General features: G+C 40.3%; 1 protein-coding gene across 1 annotated transcript in view; it reads right to left on the bottom strand.

Moving 5' to 3' along the window:
- LRP1 (LDL receptor protein 1) overlaps positions 1-27,502 on the bottom strand; it is a 1,167,923-nt gene that overhangs the window by 594,409 nt on the left and 546,012 nt on the right. Inside the window, exons 34-36 of the mRNA XM_071663699.1 lie at positions 24,589-24,819; positions 7,572-7,755; positions 222-426 (exon numbers count right to left, since the gene is read on the bottom strand). Of these exons, the coding sequence (XP_071519800.1) occupies positions 222-426; positions 7,572-7,755; positions 24,589-24,819 (620 nt within the window). The remainder of the gene's footprint in view (positions 1-221; positions 427-7,571; positions 7,756-24,588; positions 24,820-27,502) is intronic.

The raw sequence follows: 27,502 nt of genomic DNA, 5'->3' as shown, positions 1-27,502 counted from the left end.
TGTTTGAACACGATCTTGTGGAGGTGAAGGTGAAGATTTGTAGAGGTTATCAAAAAAACAGTTTACCCCCCCCCCGCTAAATCCTACTAAATATATGTATATGGGTTCTGAGTTGGAGTTTTTGTTTTTTTCCTTTTTTTATATCTTTAATGCCAATTGCTGCACATTAATCACACATTAAAAATGTTAAGTATTCATTAATGAACTATGTTCACCCCTACCATTCTATCTGAGCCATCCAGGTTACATCTTTCAATTTTGTCCAATCTGGCATCTCCCCAGTACAGCTTCTGAGCCTTATGATCAATAGCTAAACCATTAGGCATCCGGATCTGGGTTGTCACGATGGATTCCACTCGGATTCCACTCACAAGAGACCGTTGGATCGAAGGTGCTTCTGAATTCCAATTAGTCCAATATATCTGGCTGGGGAGAGATTATTCGGTATTATACAGTTACCATGTGTTATGTGCTTTTGACATTTATAAAAACAATCAGAAACAATGTCTTTTATACTAACAGGATAAAAACATATTTGACACATAAAACAAATCTATTATCTAACAAAGTATAATATGTCATAATCAAAACAAATATTTCACATTCATAAAACATATCAGAATTAAGGAATGAACTAAAAATTTTACACTTTGTTATGATTGTTTCTGTGACACTATTCTCTTGTTCAGAATAGTAATATTTTTTATATACATGATTGCAGTTCACACTCAGTCCCTAACTGTCATGTATAATGCACAAACACCACAGCACCCTATCCACATCCAGGCAACATGGACCTTTCTATGGTTTACCCCAGATGCTTCACATGCACTGGTTCTGTCCATTGACAGCACGCTGACCCCAGTATACCACATCATTCCAATTCACTCTATTCTTTGCACACCTCTCACCCTCCTGTATGTTCAGGCCTCAATTGCTCAAAATCTTTTTCACTCCATCCTTCCACTTCCAAATTGGTCTCCTGCTTCTCCTTGTTCCCTACACCTCTGACACATATATCCTCTTTGTCAACTTTTCCTCACTCATTCTCTCCATATGTCCAAGCCATTTCAATACATCTTCTGCTCTCTCTCAACCACACTCTTTATTACCACACATCTTTCTTACCCTTTCATTACTTACATGATCAAACCACCTCACACCATACATTATCCTCAAACTTTACTTATTCGATCAAACCACCTCACACCACACATTGTCCTTAAACATTCCATTTCTTACACATCTATCCTGCTCCATACAGACCATTTACATCCTAAGTCTCTCTTTTACATGCCTATCAATTAATGCCTAATCTAATAATGCCTGTTGACCATCACTCCAAGTCATATATGCATACTTGTGCATATCTCTCTTTTTAAAGCAGGTATTCCCAGTCATCAGTATTCTTTCAGCACACCACTCCTTAAGCTCTTCACCATTTCCATTCATAACACTGAATACCCTATGTGTATCAATCATGCCCTCAACTGCCGCATTACTTACCTTCACATTTAAATTTCCTATCATTAATACTTGGTCACATTCCTCAAAACTACTGATATAATCACTAGGCTGTTCCCAAAACACCTGCTTCTCATGACTTTTCTGCTCATGGCCAAGTGCATAAGCACCAATAATCACCCATCTCTTGCCACCCACTTTCAGTTTTACCATTAATCGAGAATTTACTTCCTTACATTCTAATTACACATTATTCCCACAACCCCTGTTTCAAGAATAGTGCTACTACTACCTTAGCTCTTATCCTCTCACCAAACCCAGACTTTACCCCTAAGAAATTTCCAAACCAAACCAAAACAAATATATCGTCGAAGGCAACTAAAAGGGGAGGGAGTGGGAGGCTGGAAATCCTCCCCTTCCATTTTTCATTTTCCAAAAGGAGGAACAGAGAAGGGGCCAAGTGAGGACGTTTCCTCTCAGGCTCAGTCCTCTGTTCTTAACGCTACTTTACAAATGCAGGAAATGGCGAATATGTATGAAAAGAAGATATTTATTTATTTTGCTTTGTCGCTGTCTCCCACCCACATACACATGTATATACATACACGTCCACACATGCAAATATACATACCTATACATCTCAACGTACATATATATATATAAATATATATATATATATATATATATATATATATATATATATATATATATATATATATATATATATATATACCTCACACATGAGGGGGGAGGGGGATGTTATTCCATGTGTGGTGAGGTGGCGATGGAAATGAATAAAGGCAGACAGTGTGAATTGTGTGCATGTGTATATAGGTATGTGTCTGTGTGTGTATATATATGTGTACATTGAGATGTATGGGTATGTATATTTGCGTGTGTGGACGTGTATGTATATACATGTGTATGGGGGTGGGTTGGGCCATTTCTTTCGTCTGTTTCCTTGCGCTACCCAGCAAGCGTGGGAGACAGCGACGAAGCAAAATATAATAAAATATGTAAAGGCTTGAAAGGCGTGCAAGGAATAGAGTGAATTGGAACAATGTGGTCTACCGGGGTCAACGTGCTGTCAATGGATTGAACCAGGGCATGTGAAGCGTCTGGGGTAAACCATGGAAAGTTCTGTGGGGCCTGGATGTGGAAAGGAAGCTGTGGTTTCGGTGCATTATTACATGACAGCTAGAGACTGAGTGTGAATGAATGAGGCCTTTGTTGTCTTTGCCTGGCGCTACCTCACACACATGAGGGGGGAGGGGGTTGTTATTTCATGTGTGGCAAGGTGGCGATGGGAATGAATAAAGGCAGACAGTATGAATCATGTACATGTGTATATATGTATATGTCTGTGTGTGTATATATATATGTATACATTGAGATGTATAGGTATGTATATTTGCGTGTGTAGATGTGTATGTATATACAGGTGTAGGTGGGTGGGGTGGGCCATCCTTTCGTCTGTTTCCTTGTGCTACCTCACTAACGCGGGAGACAGCGAGAAAGCAATATCTATATATATATATATATATATATATATATATATATATATATATATATATATATATATATATATATTATTATTTTTTTTTTATTATACTTTGTCGCTGTCTCCCGCGTTCGCGAGGTAGCGCAAGGAAACAGATGAAAGAAATGGCCCAACCCCCCCCATACACATGTATATACATACGTCCACACACCCAAATATACACACCTACACAGCTTTCCATGGTTTACCCCAGACACTTCACATGCCTTGATTCAATCCACTGACAGCATGTCAACCCTGGTATACCACATCGATCCAATTCACTCTATTCCTTGCCCTCCTTTCACCCTCCTGCATGTTCAGGCCCCAATCACTCAAAATCTTTTTCACTCCATCTTTCCACCTCCAATTTGGTCTCCCACTTCTCCTCATTCCCTCCACCTCTGACACATATATCCTCTTGGTCAATCTTTCCTCACTCATTCTCTCCATGTGACCAAACCATTTCAAAACACCCTCTTCTGCTCTCTCAACCACACTCTTTTTATTACCACACATCTCTCTTACCCTATTATTACTTACTCGTTCAAACCACCTCACACCACATATTGTCCTCAAACATCTCATTTCCAGCACATCCACCCTCCTCCTCACAACTCTATCTATAGCCCACGCCTCACAACCATATAACATTGTTGGAACCACTATCACTTCAAACATACCTATTTTTGCTTTTCCAAGATAATGTTCTCGACTTCCACACATTCTTCAACGCTCCCAACACTTTCGCACTCTCCCCCACCCTATGATTCACTTCTGCTTCCATGGCTCCATCTGCTGCCAAATCCACTCCCAGATATCTAAAACACTTCACTTCCTCCAGTTTTTCTCCATTCAAACTTACCTCTCAACTGACTTGTCCCTCAGCCCTAATGAACCTAATAACTTTGCTCTTATTCACATTTACTCTCAGCTTTCTTCTTTCACACACTTTACCAAACTCAGTCACCAGCTTCTGCAGTTTCTTATCCGAATCAGTCACCAGTGCTGTATCATCAGCAAACAACAAATGGCTCACTTCCCAAGCCCTCTCATCCACAACAGACTGCATACTTGCCCCTCTTTCCAAAACTCTTGCATTCACCTCCCTAACAGCCCCATCCAAAAACAAATAAATCAACCATGGAGACATCACGCACCCCTGCTGCAAACTGACATTCACTGGGAACTAATCACTTTCCTCTCTTCCTACTTGTACACATGCCTTACATCCTCAATTAAAACTTTTCACTGCTTCAATCAACTTATCTCCCACACCATATACTCTTAATACCTTCTACAGAGCATCTCTATGAACTCTATCATATGCCTTCTCCAGGTCCATAAATGCTACATACAAATCCATTTGTTTTTCTAAGTATCTCTCACACACATTTTTCAAAGCAAACACCTGATCCACACATCCTCTACCACTTCTGAAACCACACTGCTCTTCCCCAGTCTGATGCTCTGTACATACCTTGACCCAGTCAATCAATACTCTCCCATGTAATTTCCCAGGAATACTCAACTAATTTATACCTCTGTATTTTGAGCACTCACCTTTATCCCCTTTGTCTTTGTACAATGGCACTATGAATGCATTCTGCCAGTCCTCAGGCACTTCACCATGAGCCATACACACATTGAATATCCTCACCAAACAGTCAACAACACAGTTCACCCCCTTTTTTAATAAATTCCACTGCAATACTATCCAAAACTGCCACCTTGCCAGCTTTCATCTTCCACAAAGCTTTCACTACCTCTTCTCTGCTTACCAAACCATTCTCCCTGACCCTCTCACTTCGCACACCACCTCGACCAAAACACCCTATATCTGCCACTCAATCATCTAACACATTCAACAAACCCTCAAAATACTCACTCCATCTCCTTCTCACATCACCACTACTTATTACCTCCCCATTAACCCCCTTCACCGATATTCCCATTTGTTCTCTTGACGTACACACTTTATTTACCTCCTTCCAAAACTTATTTTCATTCTCCCTATAATTTAATGATACTCTCTCACCCCAACTCTCATTTGCCCTCTTTTTCACCTATTGCACCTTTCTCTTGATCTCCTGGCTCTTATACATATCCCAGTCATGTACACTATTTCCCTGCAAAACTCGTTCAAATGCCTCTCTCTTCTCTTTCACTAATAATCTTACTTCTTCATCCCACCACTCACTACCCTTTCTAATCTGCTTACCTCCCACGCTTCTCATGTCACAAGCATCTTTTGCGCAAGCCATCACTGCTTCCCTAAATACATCCCATTCCTCCCCCGCTCCCCTTACATCCTTTGCTCTCACCTTTTTCCATTCTGCACTCAGTCTCTCCCGGCACTTCCTCACACAAGTCTCCTTCCCAAGCTCACTTACTCTCACCACTCTCTTCACCCCAACGTTTTCTCTTCTTTTCTGAAAACTCCTACAAATCTTCACCTTCGCCTCCACAAGATAATGATCAGACATCCCTCTAGTTGCACCTCTCAGCATATTAACATCCAAAACCCTCTCTTTCATGTGCTTATCAATTAACACTTAATCCAATAACGCTCTCTGGCCATCTCTCCTACCTACATACGTATACTTAAGTATATCTCTCTTTTTAAACCAGGTATTCCCAATCACCAGTCCTTTTTCAGCACATAAATCTACAAGCTCTTCCCCATTTCCATTTACAACACTGAACACCCCATGTACACAATTATTCCCTTAACTGCCACATTACTCACCTTTGCATCCAAATCACCCATCATTATAACCCAATCTCGTGCATCAAAACTGCTAACACACTCACTCAGCTGCTCCCAAAACACTTGCCTCTCATGATCTTTCTTCTCAAGCCCAGGTGCATAGGCACCAATAATCACCAATCTCTCTCCATCCACTTTCAGTTTTACCCATATCAATCTAGAGTTTACTTTCTTACACTCCATCACATACTCCCACAACTCCTGTTTCAGGAGTATTGCTACACCTTCCTTTGCTCTTGTCCTCTCACCAACCTCTGACTTTACTACCAAAACATTCCCAAACCACTCTTCGTCTTTACCCTTGAGCTTCGTTTCACTCAGAGCCAAAACATCCAGGTTCCTTTCCTCAAACATACTAATCATCTTGGTTACATCCAGACACATCTAGACATCCCAATCTGTGCCTTCTATGAGGATGAGCATTCCCCGCGTGACTCCTTCTGTTTTGCCTTTTAGGAAGTTAAAATACAAGGAGGGGAGGGTTTCTAGCCCCTGCTCCCGTCCCCTTTAGTGTTATCAGATATCATGAATAAAATGTAACAGAAACTGGTTACTGGTCTCATGATAAGCTACTGCTATACAAAGATCGTACTTAGATTTATGCTAATTTTAAATAATCATAGCACAATAATTCAATCCAACATCTAAATGATTCCAAAACCAGTGAGTTCATTAAGATACAATGTATTGTTGCTAACCACTTTTGTTTTGAGCTTTTAATCATTGTCTGAGAGAGTACATGATCCCCCTGCAACATTCATAATTTGCTCCTTCCTCCATTACCAAATCTTTGATAAGCAACTCAGATCATCCAACAATCTACTTCTTTGCACTAGGTCACCTTATACTCATGATCTCATGTCAAAGGCCATGCACTCATAAGGATGGATAAAGGGGTAATGAAGGAGCACAATTTTTTCCATATTTTCCTGATGACGAAAGAGATCTCTATAAACACCTAATAGCACGATAGTTCAGCTGGATATTTAAATCATTTATTGCACACTTTTTCTCAAATGGTAACTGTCTTGTGCAAAAAATAAGACTAAAATTCCAGAAAATAATTCCCTTTACAGAGTATCTTTCAAATATTATTGAAAAAATACTTAAAAAATTGATACAATTTCCTCTATATTGATGTGGGAGGTGAGGGAGGGTGTAATGTATGCCCTGGATGGTAGCAAGGATCCTCCTTGCCTATGAAAATGTATGACAATCACAGGTTTTTTTCAAGGTGCGATTTTGTTCTACAAACTCTAATTATGTTACTTTATGGTTTTCATACATGGCACGGTTTCACACATCCCAAGTCTTTTACATATTCAATGTATCTTTTATTCGTATATTTAACTATCAGTTGCACAGACAGAACATTATGTACAGAATAAATGAAAATATAACCTTATTTTCATAAAATATATGAAAAATAAGCCATGAGAAATTGCTTCTTGCACTGTAAAAATGACTATTATCATTGCTACATAAATCTACCTTCCCAATATGGTGATGCAGTTACACTTTCTTTGATAATTTATGGGTGATTGTGATGCATGGTGCTATTTATATCCAGCTGTGTTATTAGACTGCTAGTGACATCTGTGGATAATGTGGAATCATACATCAGCTTGGAATTTAAATGAGGACATGAAGGTTTACAGCTACAAATTTGGCTTGACGCAACATACCACAGCCATCCACAAATAGAGCTCAGTGCAGTGAAAGGGTTAAACTTAGGAGGGAAAAGTTAAATTGCTGATATGCTTTAGAGTTTCACTCTGACTTGCCATATTTACATACAGGTCACAGCTGTCCACAACAATGCCACGAGGTTTATCAGCAGGTTCCAGGTGGACAATCTTTTCAACCCTCTGCGTTCGTGATGGGTCGACACTCATGCGATTTATAGTTGCATCACTCTGGCAAGTCCAGTATAAGTCTCGTTCCTTCTCCTCAAATGCCAGACCTTCCACAGACCCTTGCCCTGTATACACAAAATTGTCATCAAAAGTTAAAAATCTTAACAATCATAAGAAGGTACAATGAATCACTTAAAAGCTATAGCTACACAAGAAATTGCTAGGTAATTCATTCTCCAGCAAATGGGTCTTTGACTTTTTTATCGCCATTAAGAAATTTCATACCATGTATTCAAACTATGAATAACTTTCATAAGCACTGCCATTTAACTAATAAATCACTCTTAAGACAGAATATTCTAATTCTTGTGAGAAATGAATTTCTAGCACTTTGGATCCAACATACCACTCTTCCCTCACTGACTCACAATATGTGTGTTTGTTTGCATATTGTTAATACTATATATAAAAGGGACACAATAGCCAGTAAGTACTTGAAACACATATCAAAAAAAGAATGACTACTGCAGTGCAAAGTAAGGATAGAAGAGCAGTGAAACTGAATAAATGAATATTGTGGATAGAGCAAGAAATTATCCAAAACATCTCCATAAATTCAACAAGAAGACACTGTCAGTTATGGAGCACCTAACCAGACTAAAGGATTTGGAAGGAAATACTTACAGATTGATAAGCAAATAAGTGAGAAGCTGAAAGATGATTTGAAAAGTTTTTATAATGAGGGAAAACATAGCTCAAAGACCTGTGAGATGGGAGGGAGGAGGCCTTGGAAAGCAATGAAATTCCTATAAAACAATAATAGGCTCATTAAAATACATTGTTCCGATCATGGATAATGGTTCTGATGATGTTTCTCCACATGTATGGTACTGAGGGATTATGTATGTGCATTTGTTTTACTACTCTGAAAATTGCTCAGTAAGTCTCAAGAAGAGGGTGTTGTACCAAAGACAGGGAAGATGGCAAATGTTGTCCCTATCATGAACTCTTTCACTGCTCCAAGCATCATAAGAAGTGTTATGCAGCAGCTGTTTTGCACATCACATGATGTTTTCTGTCTTCCACTATCATTTGAAATCCCAGCTGGTACTTACTTAATTCCACCAATTACCCATATATTTCACCAACATTTTACCACCCAAGTATGAAAAATTATCATTCACCTGAGTCACCTACAGACTATCATAAGGGGTACACATGTGAACCTGGCAGAATGAAACCATTATATGATGTATACAATAAATAAAGCAACTGATGAAGAGAGACGTTTGCAGTGTTAATCATAATTTTCTATTGACGCAAAGTAAAGATGGAGTGAAAAAGATTTTGAGTGATTGGGGCCTGAACATGCAGGAGGGTGAAAGGCGTGCAAGTAATAGAGGGAATTGGAATGATGTGGTATACCGGGGTCGATGTGCTGTCAACAGATTGAACCAGGGCATGTGAAATGTCTGGGGTAAATCATGGAAAGGTCTGTGGGGCCTGGATGTGGAAAGGGAGCTGTGGTTTCGGTGCATTACACATGACAGCAGGAGACTGAGTGTGAACAAATGCGGCCTTTTTTGTCTATTCCTGGCACTGCCTCACTGGGTGTGTGTGTGATTGTGTGTGTGTGTGTTATTTCGTGTGTGGGGGTAGTGACATGGAATGGATGAAGGCATCAAGTATGGCTATGTATCTTTTTTATTTTGCTTTGTTGCTGTCTCCCGCGTTAGCGAGGTAGCGCAAGGAAACAGACGAAAGAATGGCCTAACCCACCCACATACACATGTATATACATACATGTCCACACATGCAAATACATATACCTATACATCTCAATGTATACATATATATACACACACAGACATATACATATATACACATGTACATTCCCATCGTGCCACACATGGAATAACAACCCCCTTCCCCCTCATGTGTGTGAGGTAGTGCTCAGTCTCTAGCTGTCATGTAATAAATTGTATGACACGCATTCCTCACGTGTCATAGAAGGCGAATAAAGGGGATGGGAGCGGAGGGCTAGAGACCTCCCCTCCTTGTATTTTAACTTTATTAAAGGGGAAACAGAAGAAGGAGTCACGCAGGGAGTGCTCATTCTCCTCGAAGGCTCAGACTGGGGTGTCTAAATGTGTGTGGATGTAACCAAGATGAGAAAAAAGGAGAGATAGGTAGTGTGTTTGAGGAAAGGAACCTGGATATTTTGGCTCTGAGTGAAACGAAGCTCAAGGGTAAAGGGGAAGAGTGGTTTCGGAATGTCTTGGGAGTAACATCAGGGGTTAGTGAGAGGAAAAGAGCAAGGGAAGGCATAGCAATACTCTTGAAACAGGAGTGGTGGAGTATGTGATAGAGTGTAAGAAAGTAAACTCTGGATTGATATGGGTAAAACTGAAAGTGGATGGAGAGAGATGGGTGATTATTGGTGCATACGCACCTGGGCATGAGAAGAAAGATCATGAGAGGCAAGTGTTTTGGGAGCAGCTGAGTGAGTGTGTTAGTAGATTTGATGCACGAGACCGGGCTATAGTGATGGGTGATTTGAATGCAAAGGTGAGTAATGTGTCAGTTGAGAGAATAATTGGTGTACATGGGGTGTTCACTGTTGTAAATGGAAATGGTGGAGAGCTTGTAGATTTATGTGCTGAAAAAGGACTGGTGATTGGGAATACCTGGTTTAAAAAGAGAGATATACATAAGTATATATACAGCATGTAGGAGAGTTGGCCAGAGAGCGTTATTAGATCATGTGTTAATTGATTGGCATGTGAAAGAGAGACTTTTGGATGCTATTTTTTGGATGTTAATGTGCTGAGAGGTGCAACTGGAGGGATGTCTGATCATTATCTTGTGGAGGCAAAAGTGTAGATTTGTAGAAGTTTTCAGAAAAGAAGAGAGAATGTTGGAGTGAAGAGAATGGTGAGAGTAAGTGAGCTTAGGAAGGAGACTTGTGTGAGTAAGTACCTGGAGAGACTGAGTACAGAATGGAAAAAGGTGAGAACAAAGGATGTAAGGGGAGTGGGGGAGGAATGGGATGTATTTAGGGAAGCAGTGATGGCTTGCGCAAAAGATGCTTGTGGCATGAGAAGTGTGGGAGGTGGGCAGATTAGAAAGGGTAGTGAGTGGTGGGATGAACAAGTAAGATTATTAGTGAAATAGAAGAGAGAGGCATTTGGACGATTTTTGCAGGGAAATAATGCAAATGAGTCAAAGATGTATAAAAGAAAGAGGCAGGAGGTCAAGAGAAAGGTGCAAGAGGTGAAAAAGAGGGCAAATGAGAGTTGGGGTGAGAGAGTATCATTAGATTTTAGGGAGAATAAAAAGATGTTTTGGAAGGAGGTAAATAAAAAGCGTAAGACAAGGGAACAAATGGGAAGTTCTGTGAAGGAGGCTAATGAGGAGGTGATAACAAGTAGCGGTGATGTGAGAAGGAGATGGAAAGAGTATTTTGAAGGTTTGTTGAATGTGTTTGATGATAGAGTGGCAGATATAGGGTGTTTTGGTCAAGGTGGTGTGCAAAGTGAGAGGGTTAGGGAGAATGATTATGTAAACAGAGAAGAGGTAGTAAAAGCTTTTCAGAAGATGAAAGCCAGCAAGACAGCAGGTTTGGATGGTATTGCAGTGGAATTTATCAAAAAAGGGGGGTGACTGTATTGTTGACTGGTTGGTAAGATTATTTAATGCATGTATGACTCATGGTGAGGTGCCTGAGGACTGGCGGAATGCGTGCATAGTGCCATTGTACAAAGGTAAAGGGGATAAAAGTGAGTGCTCAAATTACAGAGGTATAAGTTTGTTGAGTATTCCTGTGATATTATATGGGAGGGTATTGATTGAGAGGGTGAAGGCATGTACAGAGCATCAGATTATGGAAGAGCAGTGTGGTTTCAGAAGTGGTAGAGGATGTGTAGATCAGGTGTTTGCTTTGAAAAATGTATGTGAGAAATTCTTAGAAAAGCAAATGGATTTGTATGTAGCATTTATGGATCTGGAAGAGGCACATGATAAAGTTGATAGAGATGATCTGTGGAAGGTATTAAGAATATATGGTGTGGGAGGCAAGTTGGTAGAAGCAGTGAAAAGTTTTTATCGAGGATGTAAGGTATGTGTACGTGTAGGAGGAAAGGAAAGTGATTGGTTCTCAGTGAATGTTGGTTTGTGGCAGGGATGCATGATGTCTCTATGGTTGTTTAATTTGTTTATGGATGGGGATGTTAGGGAGGTGAATGCAAGAGTTTTGGAAAGAGGGGCAAGTATGCAGTCTGTTGTGGGTGAGAGAGTTTGGGAAGTGAGTCAGTTGTTGTTCGCTGATGATACAGCACTGGTGGCTGATTCGGGTGAGAAACTGCAGAAGGTGGTGACTGAGTTTGGTAAAGTGTGTGAAAGAAGAAAGCTGAGAGTAAATGTGAATAAAAGCAAGGTTATTAGGTACAGTAGGGTTGAGGGACAATTCAACTGGGAGGTAAGTTCGAATGGAGAAAAACTGGAGGAAGTGAAGTGTTTTAGATATCTGGGAGTGGATTTGGCAGTGGATGGAACCATGGAAGCAGAAGTGGATCATAGGGTGGGGGAGGGGGCGAAAGTTCTGGAAGCATTGAACAATGTGTGGAAGTCGAGAACGTTATCTTGGAAAGCAAAAATAGGTATGTTTGAAGAAATAGTGGTTCCAACAATGATATATTGCTGCGAGGCGTGGGCTATAGATAGATTTGTATGGAGGAGGGTGGATGTGCTGGAAATGAGATGTTTGAGGACAATATGTGGTGTGAGGTGGTTTGATCGAGTAAGTAATGAAAGGGTAAGAGAGATGTGTGGTAATAAAAAGAGTGTGGTTGAGAGAGCAGAAGAGGGTGTTTTGAAATGGTTTGGTCACATGGAGAGAATGAGTGAGGAAAGATTGACAAAGAGGATATATGTGTCAGAGGTGGAGGGAATGAGGAGAAGTGGGAGAGCAAATTGGAGATGGAAAGATGGAGTGAAAAAGATTTTGAGTGATCGGGGCCTGAACATGCAGGAGGGTGAAAGGTGTGCAAGGAATAGAGTGAATTGGAGCGATATGGTATTCTGGGGTCAACGTGCTGTCAATGGATTGAACCAGGGCGTGTGAAGCGTCTGGGGTAAACCATGGAAAGTTCTGTGGGGCCTGGATGTGGAAAGGGAGCTGTGGTTTTGGTGCATTATACATGAAAGCTAAAGACTGAGTGTGAACGAATATGGCCTTTGTTGTCTTTTCCTAGTGTTACCTCACGCACATGCTGGGGAAGGGGGTTGTTATTTCATGTGTAGAGGGGTGGCGACGGGAATGAATAAGGGCAGACAGTATGAATTATGTGCATGTGTATATATGTATATCATCCCTGGGAATAGGGGAGAAAGAATACTTCCCACGTATTCCCTGCATGTCGTAGAAAGCGACTAAAAGGGGAGGAAGCGGGGGCTGGAAATCCTCCCCTTTCGTTTTTTTTTTTAATTTTCCAAAAGAAGGAACAGAGAAGGGGGCCAGGTGAGGATATTCCCTGAAAGCCCCAGTCCTCTGTTCTAAACGCTTCCTCGCTAATGCGGGAAATGCCAAATAGTATGAAAGAAAGTATATATGTATATGTCTGTGTGTGTATATATATGTATACGATGAGATGTATAGGTATGTATACGTGCGTGTGTGGACGTGTATGTATATACATGTGTATGTAGGAGGGTTGGGCCATTCTTTCGTCTGTTTCCTTGTGCTACCTCGCTAACGCAGGAGACAGCGACAAAGTATAATAGAAAATAATAAAAATCTCTGTGCATGTATATGTATATATACATTGAAATGTATATGTGTATATATGTGCGTGTGTGGGCGCTTATGTACATACATGTATATGGGTGGGTTGGGCCATTCCTCATCTGTTTCCTTGCACTATCTCGCTAATGCGATAGATGGCAGTTAAGTATAATGAATATAATAATGATATACAGCAACAAAGCAAAATAAATAAAAATAAATGAAATATAAATAATAACAATAATAATTATAATTTTATTATTTGCTTTGTCGCTGTCTCCCGCATTTGCGAGGTAGCGCAAGGAAACAGACGAAAGAAATGGCCCAACCCACCCCCATACACATGTATATACACACACGTCCACACACGCAAATATACATACCTATACATCTCAATGTACACATATATATACACACACAGACACATACATATATACCCATGCACACAATTCACACTGTCTGCCTTTATTCATCCCCATCGCCACACCGCCACACAAGGAATACCATCCCCCTCCCCCTTCATGTGTGCAGGGTAGCGCTAGAAAAAGACAACAAAGGCCTCATTTGTTCACACTCAGTCTCTAGCTGTCATGCAATAATGCCCGAAACCACAGCTCCCTTTCCACATCCAGGCCCAACACAGCTTTCCATGGTTTACCCCAGACGCTTCACATGCCCTGATTCAATCCACTGACAGCACGTCAACCCCGGTATACCACATCGATCCAATTCACTCTATTCCTTGCCCGCCTTTCACCCTCTTGCATGTTCAGGCCCCGATCACTCAAAATCTTTTTCACTCCATCTTTCCACCTCCAATTTGGTCTCCCACTTCTCCTCGTTCCCTCCACCTCCGACACATATATCCTCTTGGTCAATCTTTCCTCACTCATTCTCTCCATGTGACCAAACCATTTCAAAACACCCTCTTCTGCTCTCTCAACCACACTCTTTTTATTACCACACATCTCTCTTACCCTTTCATTACTTACTCTATCAAACCACATCCACCCTCCTCCACACAACTCTATCTATAGCACACGCCTTGCAACCATATAACATTGTTGGAACCACAATAATAATAATAATAATAATAATAATAATAACAATAATAATCCTGAAAGAATCATGCAGGGTAAACTTGCTTCAAGGTCACTCCCTGCATCTTTTAGACTCTGGCTTGGAAAACTGACATTAACCTCTCTTTGATATTCAAGTGTTCTGTTAGGTTCCTGAATCACAACTTGCCCACAACTCATTTGTCCTGCATCCTGCTGTGAGTCACTCATACTGTCTTCACCCCACTCCAGTATGATTACTTCTCCCACAGCTCCCTGCTTTGTAAATTTGTCTCCAGACAACTCTTTTATTACACAGTTCTATCCTAAATGACCGAGATCATTACCTCCACTCCTGGTACCTAATGAGCTCCCCTACCACTATAATTCTCCACAAACACTTCATCACTTACCCTAATTTCCCTCAAAGGTCTGCTCTTATCATGATATTTTTTATCATATTTCCTTTTTACCCTTTCTTTTTTAAGTTTGGTCTCAGAAGGTAAGGGGTCCTTTTAGATTTCTACCCATTAGCAAATCTGCTGGGCTACCCTCAGTTACAGACTGTGGTGACCATCTATAACTGAATAAGAACCTGGATAACATTATTTCGATGTCTACTTTTCTTATATTCTAAATTTAGCCCATTTCTAAATGTCTGAATAGTTCTTTCATTCATTACATTAGATCTAGGGTGAAAAGGAGCACAAGTATCACAGTCAGTCCCAATTGTCTGCATAAATTAGCCAAATTCATGATGGTAAACTGGCTTCCACTATCACTAACTAATACTGAGGGCATTCCATGAGGGGTAAAAACATTCCTTCATTCAGCTATAGTTACAAGTGCTGATTTACCATTCATAATTCTTCCCTCTAGCAATTTGTTGGCGTACCCTCAGTTACAGACTGCGGTGAACATTTATATCTGAATAAGAACCTGGATAACATTGTTTTGATGTCTATTTTTCTTGTATTCTAAATCTAGCCCATTTCTAAATGTTTGCACAGTTCTTTCATTCATTCCATTAGAGCTAGGGTGAAAAGGAGCACAAGTATCACAGTCTGTCCCATTTGTCTGCATGAATTAGCCAAATTCATAACTGGAAAACTGGCTCCCACTATCACTACCTAATACTGAGGGCATTCCATGAGGGGTGAAAGCATTCCTTCATTCAGCTATGGTTGCAAGTGCTGATTTACCATTCATAATTCTTCCCTCTAACCATTTTGAATATGCATCAACGAGGACCAAATACACATGCCCCATAAACAGTCCTGCAAATTCTAAATGTACTCTCTCCTATGGCTTGTCAGGGTACGGCCACACATGAAGGGGTGCAACACAGATTATTTCTACTCACGTGACAAATCCCACAAGTTTCAAACACTTGTTCAATATCCCTATCTAAATTTGGCCACCAAACATACGATCTAGCAATCCCCTTCATTCTGAAGATACCTGAACGAGACTCATGGAGTTCTCTTAATACACTGCTGTCCACCTGGATGAACCATATCGTGCAACCTTCATCTGGAATAAGTTCATCTCTATGCATGTAAAATTACCTAAACTCTGGGAACTAAGCAGCTTTTGACCAACCATTCTTGATAAAAAGACAAAATTTTATCATATACTGGGTCATGTGCTGTCCATTTTCTGATGTGGTTAGCTACAACTGGTGACCCTTCAATGTGCTCTAACAACAATATGGTATCTGTGGGGAGTGGTACTGATGCTTGTTTCTCTGCTAATGGTAACCTATTCAAAAGGTCGGCATTTTCACTGCCATGACCATTTGTAAATTCCAACTAATGATCATAAGCAGCAAGTGAGATGGCCCTATGTTGTATCCTCTTACTAACCATACTGGGTAATGTCTTGTTTTCTTACATGTAAGAGTGACACTATGGGCTTGTAGTCTATGACTAATGTGAATGATCTTCCATATGAATAATTATGAAAACAGTGCACCCCAAACACAAATGCCAAACTCTCTTTGTCAATTTATGCATAATTTTTCTCAGTATTAATCAGTGAGCATGAAGCGAAAGCTATAGGCTGTTCAGAGACATCTTCACTTTGGTATGCTAGCACTGCCCCTACACCATACAGTTATGTATCACATGACAAAACAGGGGGCCTAACTGGATCATAATGTACCAAAACCTCACTAGACAATAACATCTGCTTTGCTTTCTTAAATGCAGCTTCTCATGGTTGCAATCACTGCTATCGCACCCCCTTCCTTAACAACAAATACAATGGCACAAGTAGTGAAGAGAGGTTCCTGAGGATTTTACCACAAAAATTTATACCTCTCAAAAATGATAGCAATGTTTGCACATCTAATGGTATGGGTGCATCCACAATTACTTTTACTTTACTTTCTAATACATGAATGCCCCATGAATCAATTTTGTGTTCTAAATAACTGACAATGTTTTGGAAAACTCACATTTGTTAAAATGCAGCTTCAAACCTTTTTGATTTAATCTCTCTACCACCTTGGTCAAGTTTGCCCTATGTTCTGCTTCAGTACTTCCAGTGATCAAAATATCATCTAAATATACAACTGTGTGTGGAATATCTCTCAATAAATTGTACACTTCGCTTGGAAAAATCCCAAGAGCACTCTTGATCTCACAGGGTAATCTGTTATACTTGAGCAACCCTCTGTGTGTGTTTATCACACAACACTTCTTTGACTCTTCATCTACTAACGGCCATCTCAAATCCAGTTTTGAGAATGACTTACCTCCTACCAAACTGGTCAGTAAGTCATTTACTTTTGGAAATGGGAGTGTTCTCAGCCACTGGGTTTACAGTCTAAAGTCTCCACAAACTCTAACTTGTAAGGATGGCTCAGACACAACCACTATTGGAGTGGCCCAATCTGAACATGCCAATGGTGGGAGTGTTCTGTTTGCCACTAGCCACTAGTGGGAAAGAAAAGGGCAGTAGGCAAGCCTTACAAAATTCTGGCTTTATATTACATCTACATAAATTTTGGTCTTCCTTTCAGTGTAGGTGCCCAAAACTTCCTTAAATACACCAGCAAACTTCATTTTTAAATCCTTCACAAACTTTTCATTGTTATTCAACCATTCTTGTACACCCAATAAAAATTCATTTGGAACCTTAATACTGCACAAGAATTTTGAAAAAACTCCTGAGGTATGGCACACGGTTGGTATATCTGGCCTGTTGAGTTGCCAGGTACTCTGTAGTTTGTGATTGGTATACCATTTCACAGTGGCTTTACATCAACTTTTCTTTAAGGCTCCAGTCACAGACAAAAGTCCACAACAAGGCCGGGCCTTAATTGCAATATTGAGAGAATTATGAAACAGAAAAAAAAATAACGAAAAGTATTTACGAATTTTTGAGAAAGTGAAAAACCTGTCTTTTGAAATGAGTCAGGTCAAAGTTACTGGGAAAAACATGAGAAGGAAGGGAGTTCCAAAGAAGCAGATATCAAAAAGGCCCACCCTTGAGTTGCTGATGGCCGCACAAAAATAATGTGACGTAGTAGCTTAGCGAGTATTGTGGGGTCTAGCTAATGGCGTGGGCACACAAGGAGTCAGCTCTCAGGGGCAAGACCAAAGTAATGCCTAAAGGAGAATAGAAAGTGAACCAACATTGTGGGATAGGGCAAGGGGGTCAAGTTTGGAAGTTTGCCTGGGACAGTTTATAAGGCAGACTGCTTTCGACTCAACTTTGTCAAGTAAGGATGTAGAGCTACAACCACCCCAAATGAGAGAGCAGTACTCCATAAAAGGACAAATCAATCCCTTGTATAAATGGAGCAGCTGTTCAGAAGAGAAGAAGTTTTGACATCTAAACAGGATATCAAGTTTCTTAGAGGCAGATTTAGCTATTCCTGTAATAGGGGGTTTCCAAGAAAGAGTGGATGTATAGTAATACCAAAGAAATTCATGGAGTCACGAGGTGGAATTACAGAATCATCAAAAAAGAGATGAGAGTTGTGAGGAGTTTTCAAAAGAGGGATGGGTAGAAACTGGGTCTTGAAGGCCTTAAACTTAACAAGATTCTGTGTACCCTACTGCAATATCCTGTCCAAGTCTAGGTTTATTGATGAAGATTTGCCAAGATGAGATGCAGATCGAGTGAGAGAAGAGGGAGCACAACTGAAGGATGTGGATGAATGCTGTGTTGAGTTGTCAGCATATGAATGCATTGGATTATTTGTGGAGGGGAAGAAATTGTTGAAAAATAGGAGAAAAAGTGTAGGAGACAAGACAGAACCTTGAGGAACACCACTGTTGACAGAGAAAAGGGGAGGCTGATCCATCAACAACCATAGAAATATATCGGCCTGAGAGGAAGCTAGATATGAAGGAGGAAAATAAGAGAGGGGAGCTTAGAGATGAGGCCCTGACATCCTGTTGAAAGCCATAGATATGTCATAGGCAACTACACAAGACTCCCCAAAATCTTTTAGGGATGATGACCAGACATTTGTAATAAAGGAAAGAATATCACCAGTGGATCTTGCCTTATGAAAGCCATACCGGCAATCAAAGAGAAGACTGAGATTTTCAGGTGTTTAAGGATATGGGAGTTGAGTAGGGGCTCAAAGACTTTGGAAATGTTTGTCAAAACAATAGGTCAATAGTGAGAGGAGTCAGAAAGTTTACACTTCTTAGGGATGGGATGTATCAATGTGTGCTTTGATGGAAAAGGAAAAGTTTTGGTTTTTAAATATAAAGGTAACAGACAAGCAAGTACAAGTGCAAGTTCAGAGGCACACTCTTTCAGTAAATGGGAATGGATGCCATCAGGACCATAAGTTTTGCTCATCTCCAGAGAAAGAAGCACTATTCAAACAGTCTGAAAAGATATCATGGAAAAAGGCATAGGATTGGTAAGACGAGCATCATAGGGTTGAAGGAATATTAGTCATCCAAGGTGGAGTTAGAGGAAAAACAGGAACCAAAGAGAGTTGCTTTGTCTACAGGAAAGACAGATATACTACCATCAGAGTGGAAAAGCGTAGGGAAAAGCGACAGAGGTTGTTAGAGATGCCCTTAGCTAAAGACCAGAAAGACCTATCAGTGGATAAAAAGGAGAAGTTATCAGACTTCCTTTCAATAAGCGAAAGCTTCACCTCAAGGATAACATGCTTGCAGTGATTACAGGAAGTGATAAAAGCTGAATCGGAGCAAGGGGAAGGAGAATTTTTCAAAGCCTGATAAGCTTGATCCCTTGCCTTAATGGCCTCAGAACAGGAATGGTTGAACCATGGATTGGATGAAGAGGGAATAAATGCTTCCATTCCTGCAAGAATAACCTCTGCTATGCATCTGGAAGAGACAGAAGCATCACCACATTGGAGGTGGTGATTTACCCCACAAAAGTCAGAAAAGAATTTACATAAGTTATTCCAGTTAGCTTTGTTGAGGAGCCAGTATTTATGCTAAGAAGAGGCTGCTGGAGGAAAAGGTACCATTGGAATAGATACATTTATAAGATTGTGATCAAAATTATGCTTCACAATACAAATCAACCACTACAGCAGTGATCACAGTAACACAACAGTAGTATCTATTCTTGCTACCAAGAGACTTGCATTCACGGATTATTAGATATGTTATAATAAGGGTTAACTGGTCATCATCCAGGGTGTTCAACTGCTTAATAGGAGAGGTAAACATGTTTCACCAGAAGTTATTTTACTTTTAATTCTGGTAACAGTTAGTGTATGAACCCCCTGCTGCTAGAACACAGTTTAACCTATCTGATATGGATGCATCCAGTCCAAAGCAATGTGTGCGCTTGGACACACTAACCCACCTAATAGTTTCACCATTGCTGAGGCCCACACTATGCAGTGCAGTGACTGCTGTGCATGTCTTCGCCAAAGTTTTTATCTCATCTAACATAATTTTTTTTTTTTTTTTTTTGCTTTGTCGCTGTCTCCCGCGTTTGCGAGGTAGTGCAAGGAAACAGACGAAAGAAATGGCCCAACCCACCCCCATACACATGTATATACATACATCCACACACGCAAATATACATACCTACACAGCTTTCCATGGTTTACCCCAGACGCTTCACATGCCCTGATTCAATCCACTGATAGCACGTCAACCCTGGTATACCACATCGATCCAATTCACTCTATTCCTTGCCCTCCTTTCACCCTCCTGCATGTTCAGGCCCCGATCACACAAAATCTTTTTCACTCCATCTTTCCACCTCCAATTTGGTCTCCCACTTCTCCTCGTTCCCTCCACCTCCGACACATATATCCTCTTGGTCAATCTTTCCTCACTCATTCTCTCCATGTGCCCAAACCATTTCAAAACACCCTCTTCTGCTCTCTCAACCACGCTCTTTTTATTTCCACACATCTCTCTTACCCTTACGTTACTTACTCGATCAAACCAACTCACACTACACATTGTCCTCAAACATCTCATTTCCAGCACATCCATCCTCCTGCGCACAACTCTATCCATAGCCCACGCCTCGCAACCATACAACATTGTTGGAGCCACTATTCCTTCAAACATACCCATTTTTGCTTTCCGAGATTATGTTCTCGACTTCCACACATTCTTCAAGGCTCCCAGAATTTTCGCCCCCTCCCCCACCCTATGATCCACTTCCGCTTCCATGGTTCCATCCGCTGCCAGATCCACTCCCAGATATCTAAAACACTTTACTTCCTCCAGTTTTTCTCCATTCAAACTTACCTCCCAATTGACTCGACCCTCAACCCTACTGTACCTAATTACCTTGCTCTTATTCACAGTAACTCTTAACTTTCTTCTTTCACACACTTTACCAAACTCAGTCACCAGCTTCTGCAGTTTCTCACATGAATCAGCCACCAGCGCTGTATCATCAGCGAACAACAACTGACTCACTTCCCAAGCTCTCTCATCCCCAACAGACTTCATACTTGCCCCTCTTTCCAAAACTCTTGCATTCACCTCCCTAACAACCCCATCCATAAACAAATTAAACAACCATGGAGACATCACACACCCCTGCCGCAAACCTACATTCACTGAGAACCAATCACTTTCCTCTCTTCCTACACGTACACATGCCTTACATCCTCGATAAAGACTTTTCACTGCTTCTAACAACTTGCCTCCCACACCATATATTCTTAATACCTTCCACAGAGCATCTCTATCAACTCTATCATATGCCTTCTCCAGATCCATAACTGCTACATACAAATCCATTTGCTTTTCTAAGTATTTCTCACATACATTCTTCAAAGCAAACACCTGATCCACACATCCTCTACCACTTCTGAAACCACACTGCTCTTCCCCAATCTGATGCTCTGTACATGCCTTCACCCTCTCAATCAATACCCTCCCATATAATTTACCAGGAATACTCAACAAACTTATACCTCTGTAATTTGAGCACTCACTCTTATCCCCTTTGCCTTTGTACAATGGCACTATGCACGCATTCCGCCAATCCTCAGGTACCTCACCATGAGTCATACATACATTAAATAACCTTACCAACCAGTCAATAATACAGTCACCCCCTTTTTTAATAGATTCCACTGCAATACCATCCAAACCTGCTGCCTTGCCGGCTTTCATCTTCTGCAAAGCTTTTACTACTTCTTCTCTGTTACCAAATCATTTTCCCTAACCCTCTCACTTTGCACACCACCTCGACCAAAACACCCTATATCTGCCACTCTATCATCAAACACATTCGACAAACCTTCAAAATACTCACTCCATCTCCTTCTCACATCACCACTACTTGTTATCACCTCCCCATTTGCGCCCTTCACTGAAGTTCCCATTTGCTCCCTTGTCTTACGCACTTTATTTACCTCCTTCCAGAACATCTTTTTATTCTCCCTAAAATTTAATGATACTCTCTTACCCCAACTCTCATTTGCCCTCTTTTTCACCTCTTGCACCTTTCTCTTGACCTCCTGTCTCTTTCTTTTATACATCTCCCACTCAATTGCATTTTTTCCCTGCAAAAATCGTCCAAATGCCTCTCTCTTCTCTTTCACTAATAATCTTACTTCTTCGTCCCACCACCCACTACCCTTTCTAATCAACCCACCTCCCACTCTTCTCATGCCACAAGCATCTTTTGTGCAATCCATCACTGATTCCCTAAATACATCCCATTCCTCCCCCACTCCCCTTACTTCCATTGTTCTCAACTTTTTCCATTCTGTACTCAGTCTCTCCTGGTACTTCCTCACACAAGTCTCCTTCCCAAGCTCACTTACTCTCACCACCCTCTTCACCCCAACATTCACTCTTCTTTTCTGAAAACCCATACAAATCTTCACACAAATCTACAAACCTCCAGTTGCACCTCTCAGCACATTAACATCCAAAAGTCTCTCTTTCGCATGCCTGTCAATTAACACATAATCCAATAACGCCCTCTGGCCATCTCTCCTACTTACATATGTATACTTATGTATATCTCGCTTTTTAAACCAGGTATTCCCAATCACCAGTCCTTTTTCAGCACATAAATCTACAAGCTCTTCACCATTTCCATTTACAACACTGAACACCCCATGTATACCAATTATTCCCTCAACTGCCACATTACTCACCTTTGCATTCAAATCACCCATCACTATAACCTGGTCTCGAGCATCAAAACCACTAACACACTCATTCAGCTGCTCCCAAAACACTTGCCTCTCATGATCTTTCTTCTCATGCCCAGGTGCATATGCACCAATAATCACCCATCTCTCTCCATCAACTTTCAGTTTTACCCATATTAATCGAGAATTTACTTTCTTACATTCCATCACATACTCCCACAACTCCTGTTTCAGGAGTACTGCTACTCCTTCCCTTGCTCTTGTCCTCTCACTAACCCCTGACTTTACTCCCAAGACATTCCCAAACCACTCTTTCCCTTTACCCTTAAGCTTCGTTTCACTCAGAGCCAAAACATCCAGGTTCCTTTCCTCAAACATACTACCTATCTCTCCTTTTTTCACATCTTGGTTACATCCACACACATTTAGACACCCCAGTCTGAGCCTTCAAGGAGGATGAGCACTCCCCGCGTGACTCCTTCTTCTGTTTCCCATTTTAGAAAGTTAAAAATACAAGGAGGGGAGGATTTCTGGCCCCCCGCTCCCGTCCCCTCTAGTCGCCTTCTACGACACGCGAGGAATGCGTGGGAAGTATTCTATCACCCCTATCCCCAGGGATAATATATATATATATATATATATACATATATATATACATACACATACACATCCAACATAAATATGATCTGAAATAAATATTACGATTCCTACAGTGCGCTCCTACACTCAACTCAATGCAGGCTGAACCAGTTCTGTTTTCAACATATTCAATACATTGTATTCAGAAAACAAACCTCCTGTGGTTAAAGTCTATGCTAACACTAGCATTGTTTGTCTCATGAATTTCAATGCTAGCTACAGTATGAATTCTGTTTTTCTGCTAAAGGTAAACGAGGAAAAAACTTAGTTGTAATAATCTCTCTTGACTTAAATCAAATAAGCAGTGCACGGAAAGAGTGAAAACTGGACAAAATTCTTGTATTCAGATGTAAGGCCTTCAAATTTAAGTCCAGGGAAACCATCCTTACTCTTGACAATTCACTGGTTCATCCAGATCTTGAATATTGAGTACAGCACTGGACTACCAACATGATTCCCGGACAGAGAAACAAATCCTATGAGAACAGATTAAATGAAGCAAATATATTCAACTTAGACAGCATGAGGTTAAGAGGTGACCTAAAACATGTAGTCAAAATTATCAAAGGCTTCGATGATCTTGATCTGTCAAGTTACTTAAACTTGATTTATACGATTTTACTTATAATAATGGATACAAACTAATGGGGAAATGTTTTACTTCAAATGAGGCGAAGTACTTTATCTTCAACAGGATTGTTTACATATGGAAGATAATGTAACAAAGGACATTTTGTTTCATTTTTAAGGGCAATGATTTCATGGTCTTTTAAAAATAAAAAAAATTAATATTTTGCTAAGGTTGTTGAACTTCCTGTGCCCGGATCCATTTAACCTGAACAGATAAGAGCTACGAAAAAATTCATCTCTATTTCTTTTCACTTACCTTCAACTAATATTGCATGGTTGGAGCCATTGAAGTGAACAGTATTTATGCTTCCTTTCTGAATATCAGAGTAGTAGAGGCGTTTGCTCACATAATCAAATGTTAGACTAATGGCATTTTTCATGAAATAAGAAGTGATCTTCTTTAGTGGAGCATTTGGGTTACTTTCATCAAACATGTGGATGCTTTCTATGCTTGTAATGCTGGAGAACATCAGGAATGCATCATAATCTGAAATTGTTAAGGAATATCTATAATCACAAAATAAGTCAATTTAATCAATTCTGGGTAATAATGATTGTAAATCAATTACTTTAAAATTTGATGTTTGAATCATCCAACATATCTTACTCACTCTTAATACACACATGTTCAGGAATATTTACATAAATAACAAAACAAGACAATTTTGATAAACTCTGGGTAATACTACATGGAAATTAATCATAAAATTTGACTTTTAGATCATCTATCATATCTTACTCACTCTTGATACATACTTTCTACTCAAATAAAGAATCTACTCAAGAAAATGGACTATGCACTTAGAGAAAGAACAATTGCATACAGAAAGGTTTTTCTAATATCTGAGTAACTCGTCTCTGCACATTCTAGACTGGGAGAACAACATTGGTTTTCTCTAATACAGTATGTCTAATTCAGGGCCTCTAAGAAGAATTTTATCAAGGGGTACAAAGTTTCTTTCGGGCCCACTTCCCCTCTCCATCAGTCATTCTGTTTTTATCCACTATGGTTTTATGCCATGAGCTGTAAGGCCAAAAAAGGGTATGGAAGATGAGCAGGGGTTGCAATGCTAGTCTTCAATATATGCAAACATTTTCTGAGATCCCATGAAATTCCTGGGCCCCTTTTGGACCCCCAGGCCAGGGTATGATGTAACCCATGCAACCTCCTCTCACTGGCTATGGTATAATTGCTTCTCTCATCTCAGCAAGGCAATATCAGGAATAAATGGACAATGGCTTCCATTGCACACATCCAACCTCCACTTGTCTTGTATAATGCACTGAAACCTGTGTGTACCATCCACATGCAAGACCCAAAGACTGCTCCATGGTTTATCTTACACTTCATATGCCCTGGTTCAATCCACTGACAGCACATCATCTCCTGGATCATAGGACTGGAATAAAGGGGAAACTCCTTCAATGGACAGAAAATTATTTCAGTGGAAGGAAATAAGGATATATATTAGAGGATCCTTCTCCAACTGGGTCGAGGTGACTAGCAGAGATCTACAGGGTCCTGTTTAGGAACCATTACTCTTCTTGATCTGTGTAAATGACTTTCCTGAAGGTGTGGACTACATGAATATGTTTGAAGATGATGCAAAGGTCATAAAGCAAGTGATAAAAGAGGAGGATCTCATCAACTTACATGGGCACCTGACAGGCTCCAAAGTTGGTCTGATATATGGTTGATGAAATTCAACCTGAGCTAATGTCATTTAATGTGGATAGGGCAGAGTAAAAAATGGCCTAAATATGATTATCTTGGAGGAAATACATTTCAGGATTCTATGGATGAAAAGGTCTTGGGAGAAGGAAATGTATTTCAGGATTCTATGAGTGAAAAGGTCTTGGGAGTCTCCATCATCCCTAACCTTTTGCCAAAGTCCTACATTATAAGCAAAAGTCATTTCCTATAGATAGGGCAAATCAAAAGATGGCCTCAATATGATTAATATCTTGGAGGAAATATATTTCAGGATTCTATAAGTGAAAAGGTCTTAGGAGTCTACATCATCTCAAACCTTTTGCCAAAGTCCCACACTATGAGAACAGGTAAGGAAACAAATTGCAAGCTGAAAATATTAGTACAGGTTTCAAGTATATGGATGAGGAATTATCAATATGCTGTTCACATCTTACAGAAGGCCAAAACTAGAACATACTTCTCAAGCATGGTCCCCATACCTGAAGGAGGCACAAAGAGCTAATAGAGAAGGTCTACAGGAAAATACCAAAGAATGTACCAAAATCAAGGGAGCTAAGTTACAGGGAAAGGAAATTTGAAAAAGAGAAGAAGAGGGATCTTGAGGGATGACCTAATCACTACTTTTAAGTTTCTAAAGCAGGTTATTGAGGTATAAAGCAAAGTACTTCCACAAATGTAGGGATTAAGCATAAAAAGAGAGATGTACACAAGTATATGTATATGAGTAGGAGAGATGGTGAACCAGAATTGTTAGATTATGTATTAAGTGATAGGTGTGTAAAAGAGAGACTTTTGGATGTAACTGTGCTGAGAGAGGCAGTTAGTGGGTGGTTTGATCCTTATCTTGCAGAGGTAAGAGTGAACATTTGTAGAGGTTTTCAAAAAAGAGAAGTCAATATTGAAGAGACGAGAGCGGTGAGAGTCCATGAGCTTGGATAGAAGACATGTGTGGAGAAATTCCAGGAAAGACTGAGTGAAGGGTGGCAAAAAGTGAAAGCAAATGAAGTTATAGGCATGGGAGGTGTTTAGGGAAGCAGTGATGGCCTGTGCAGAAGGTGCATGTGGTATGCTAAAGGTAGGAGGTGGGCAGACTGAAAAGGGTAGTGAGTGGTGGGATGAAGTAAACTTGCTAAAGAAAGAAAAAAGAGAGGCATTAAGACAGTACTTACAAGAAAAGAGTGCAAGTGACTGGGAGATTATAAGAGAAAGCAGCAAGAGTTCAAGTGGAGGTGTATTGGTTGAAAAGAGGGCAAATGAGAGTTTGGGTGAGAGAACATCATTAAACTTTAGGGAAAATATGAAGATGTTTTGGAGGGGGGTAAATAATATGTGAAAGACAACAGAACAAAAGGGAATATCAGTGAAGGTAGCGAAAGAGGTTGTGATAACAGGAAGTGATGGAGTGAGGACTGTTAAATGTATATGACAATAGAGTGGCAGATGTAGGATATCTGGA

Source organism: Panulirus ornatus, chromosome 1 (assembly GCF_036320965.1).
Source record: "Panulirus ornatus isolate Po-2019 chromosome 1, ASM3632096v1, whole genome shotgun sequence".
NCBI lineage: Eukaryota > Metazoa > Arthropoda > Malacostraca > Decapoda > Palinuridae > Panulirus > Panulirus ornatus.
This window is presented reverse-complemented; position numbering and strand designations above follow the sequence as displayed.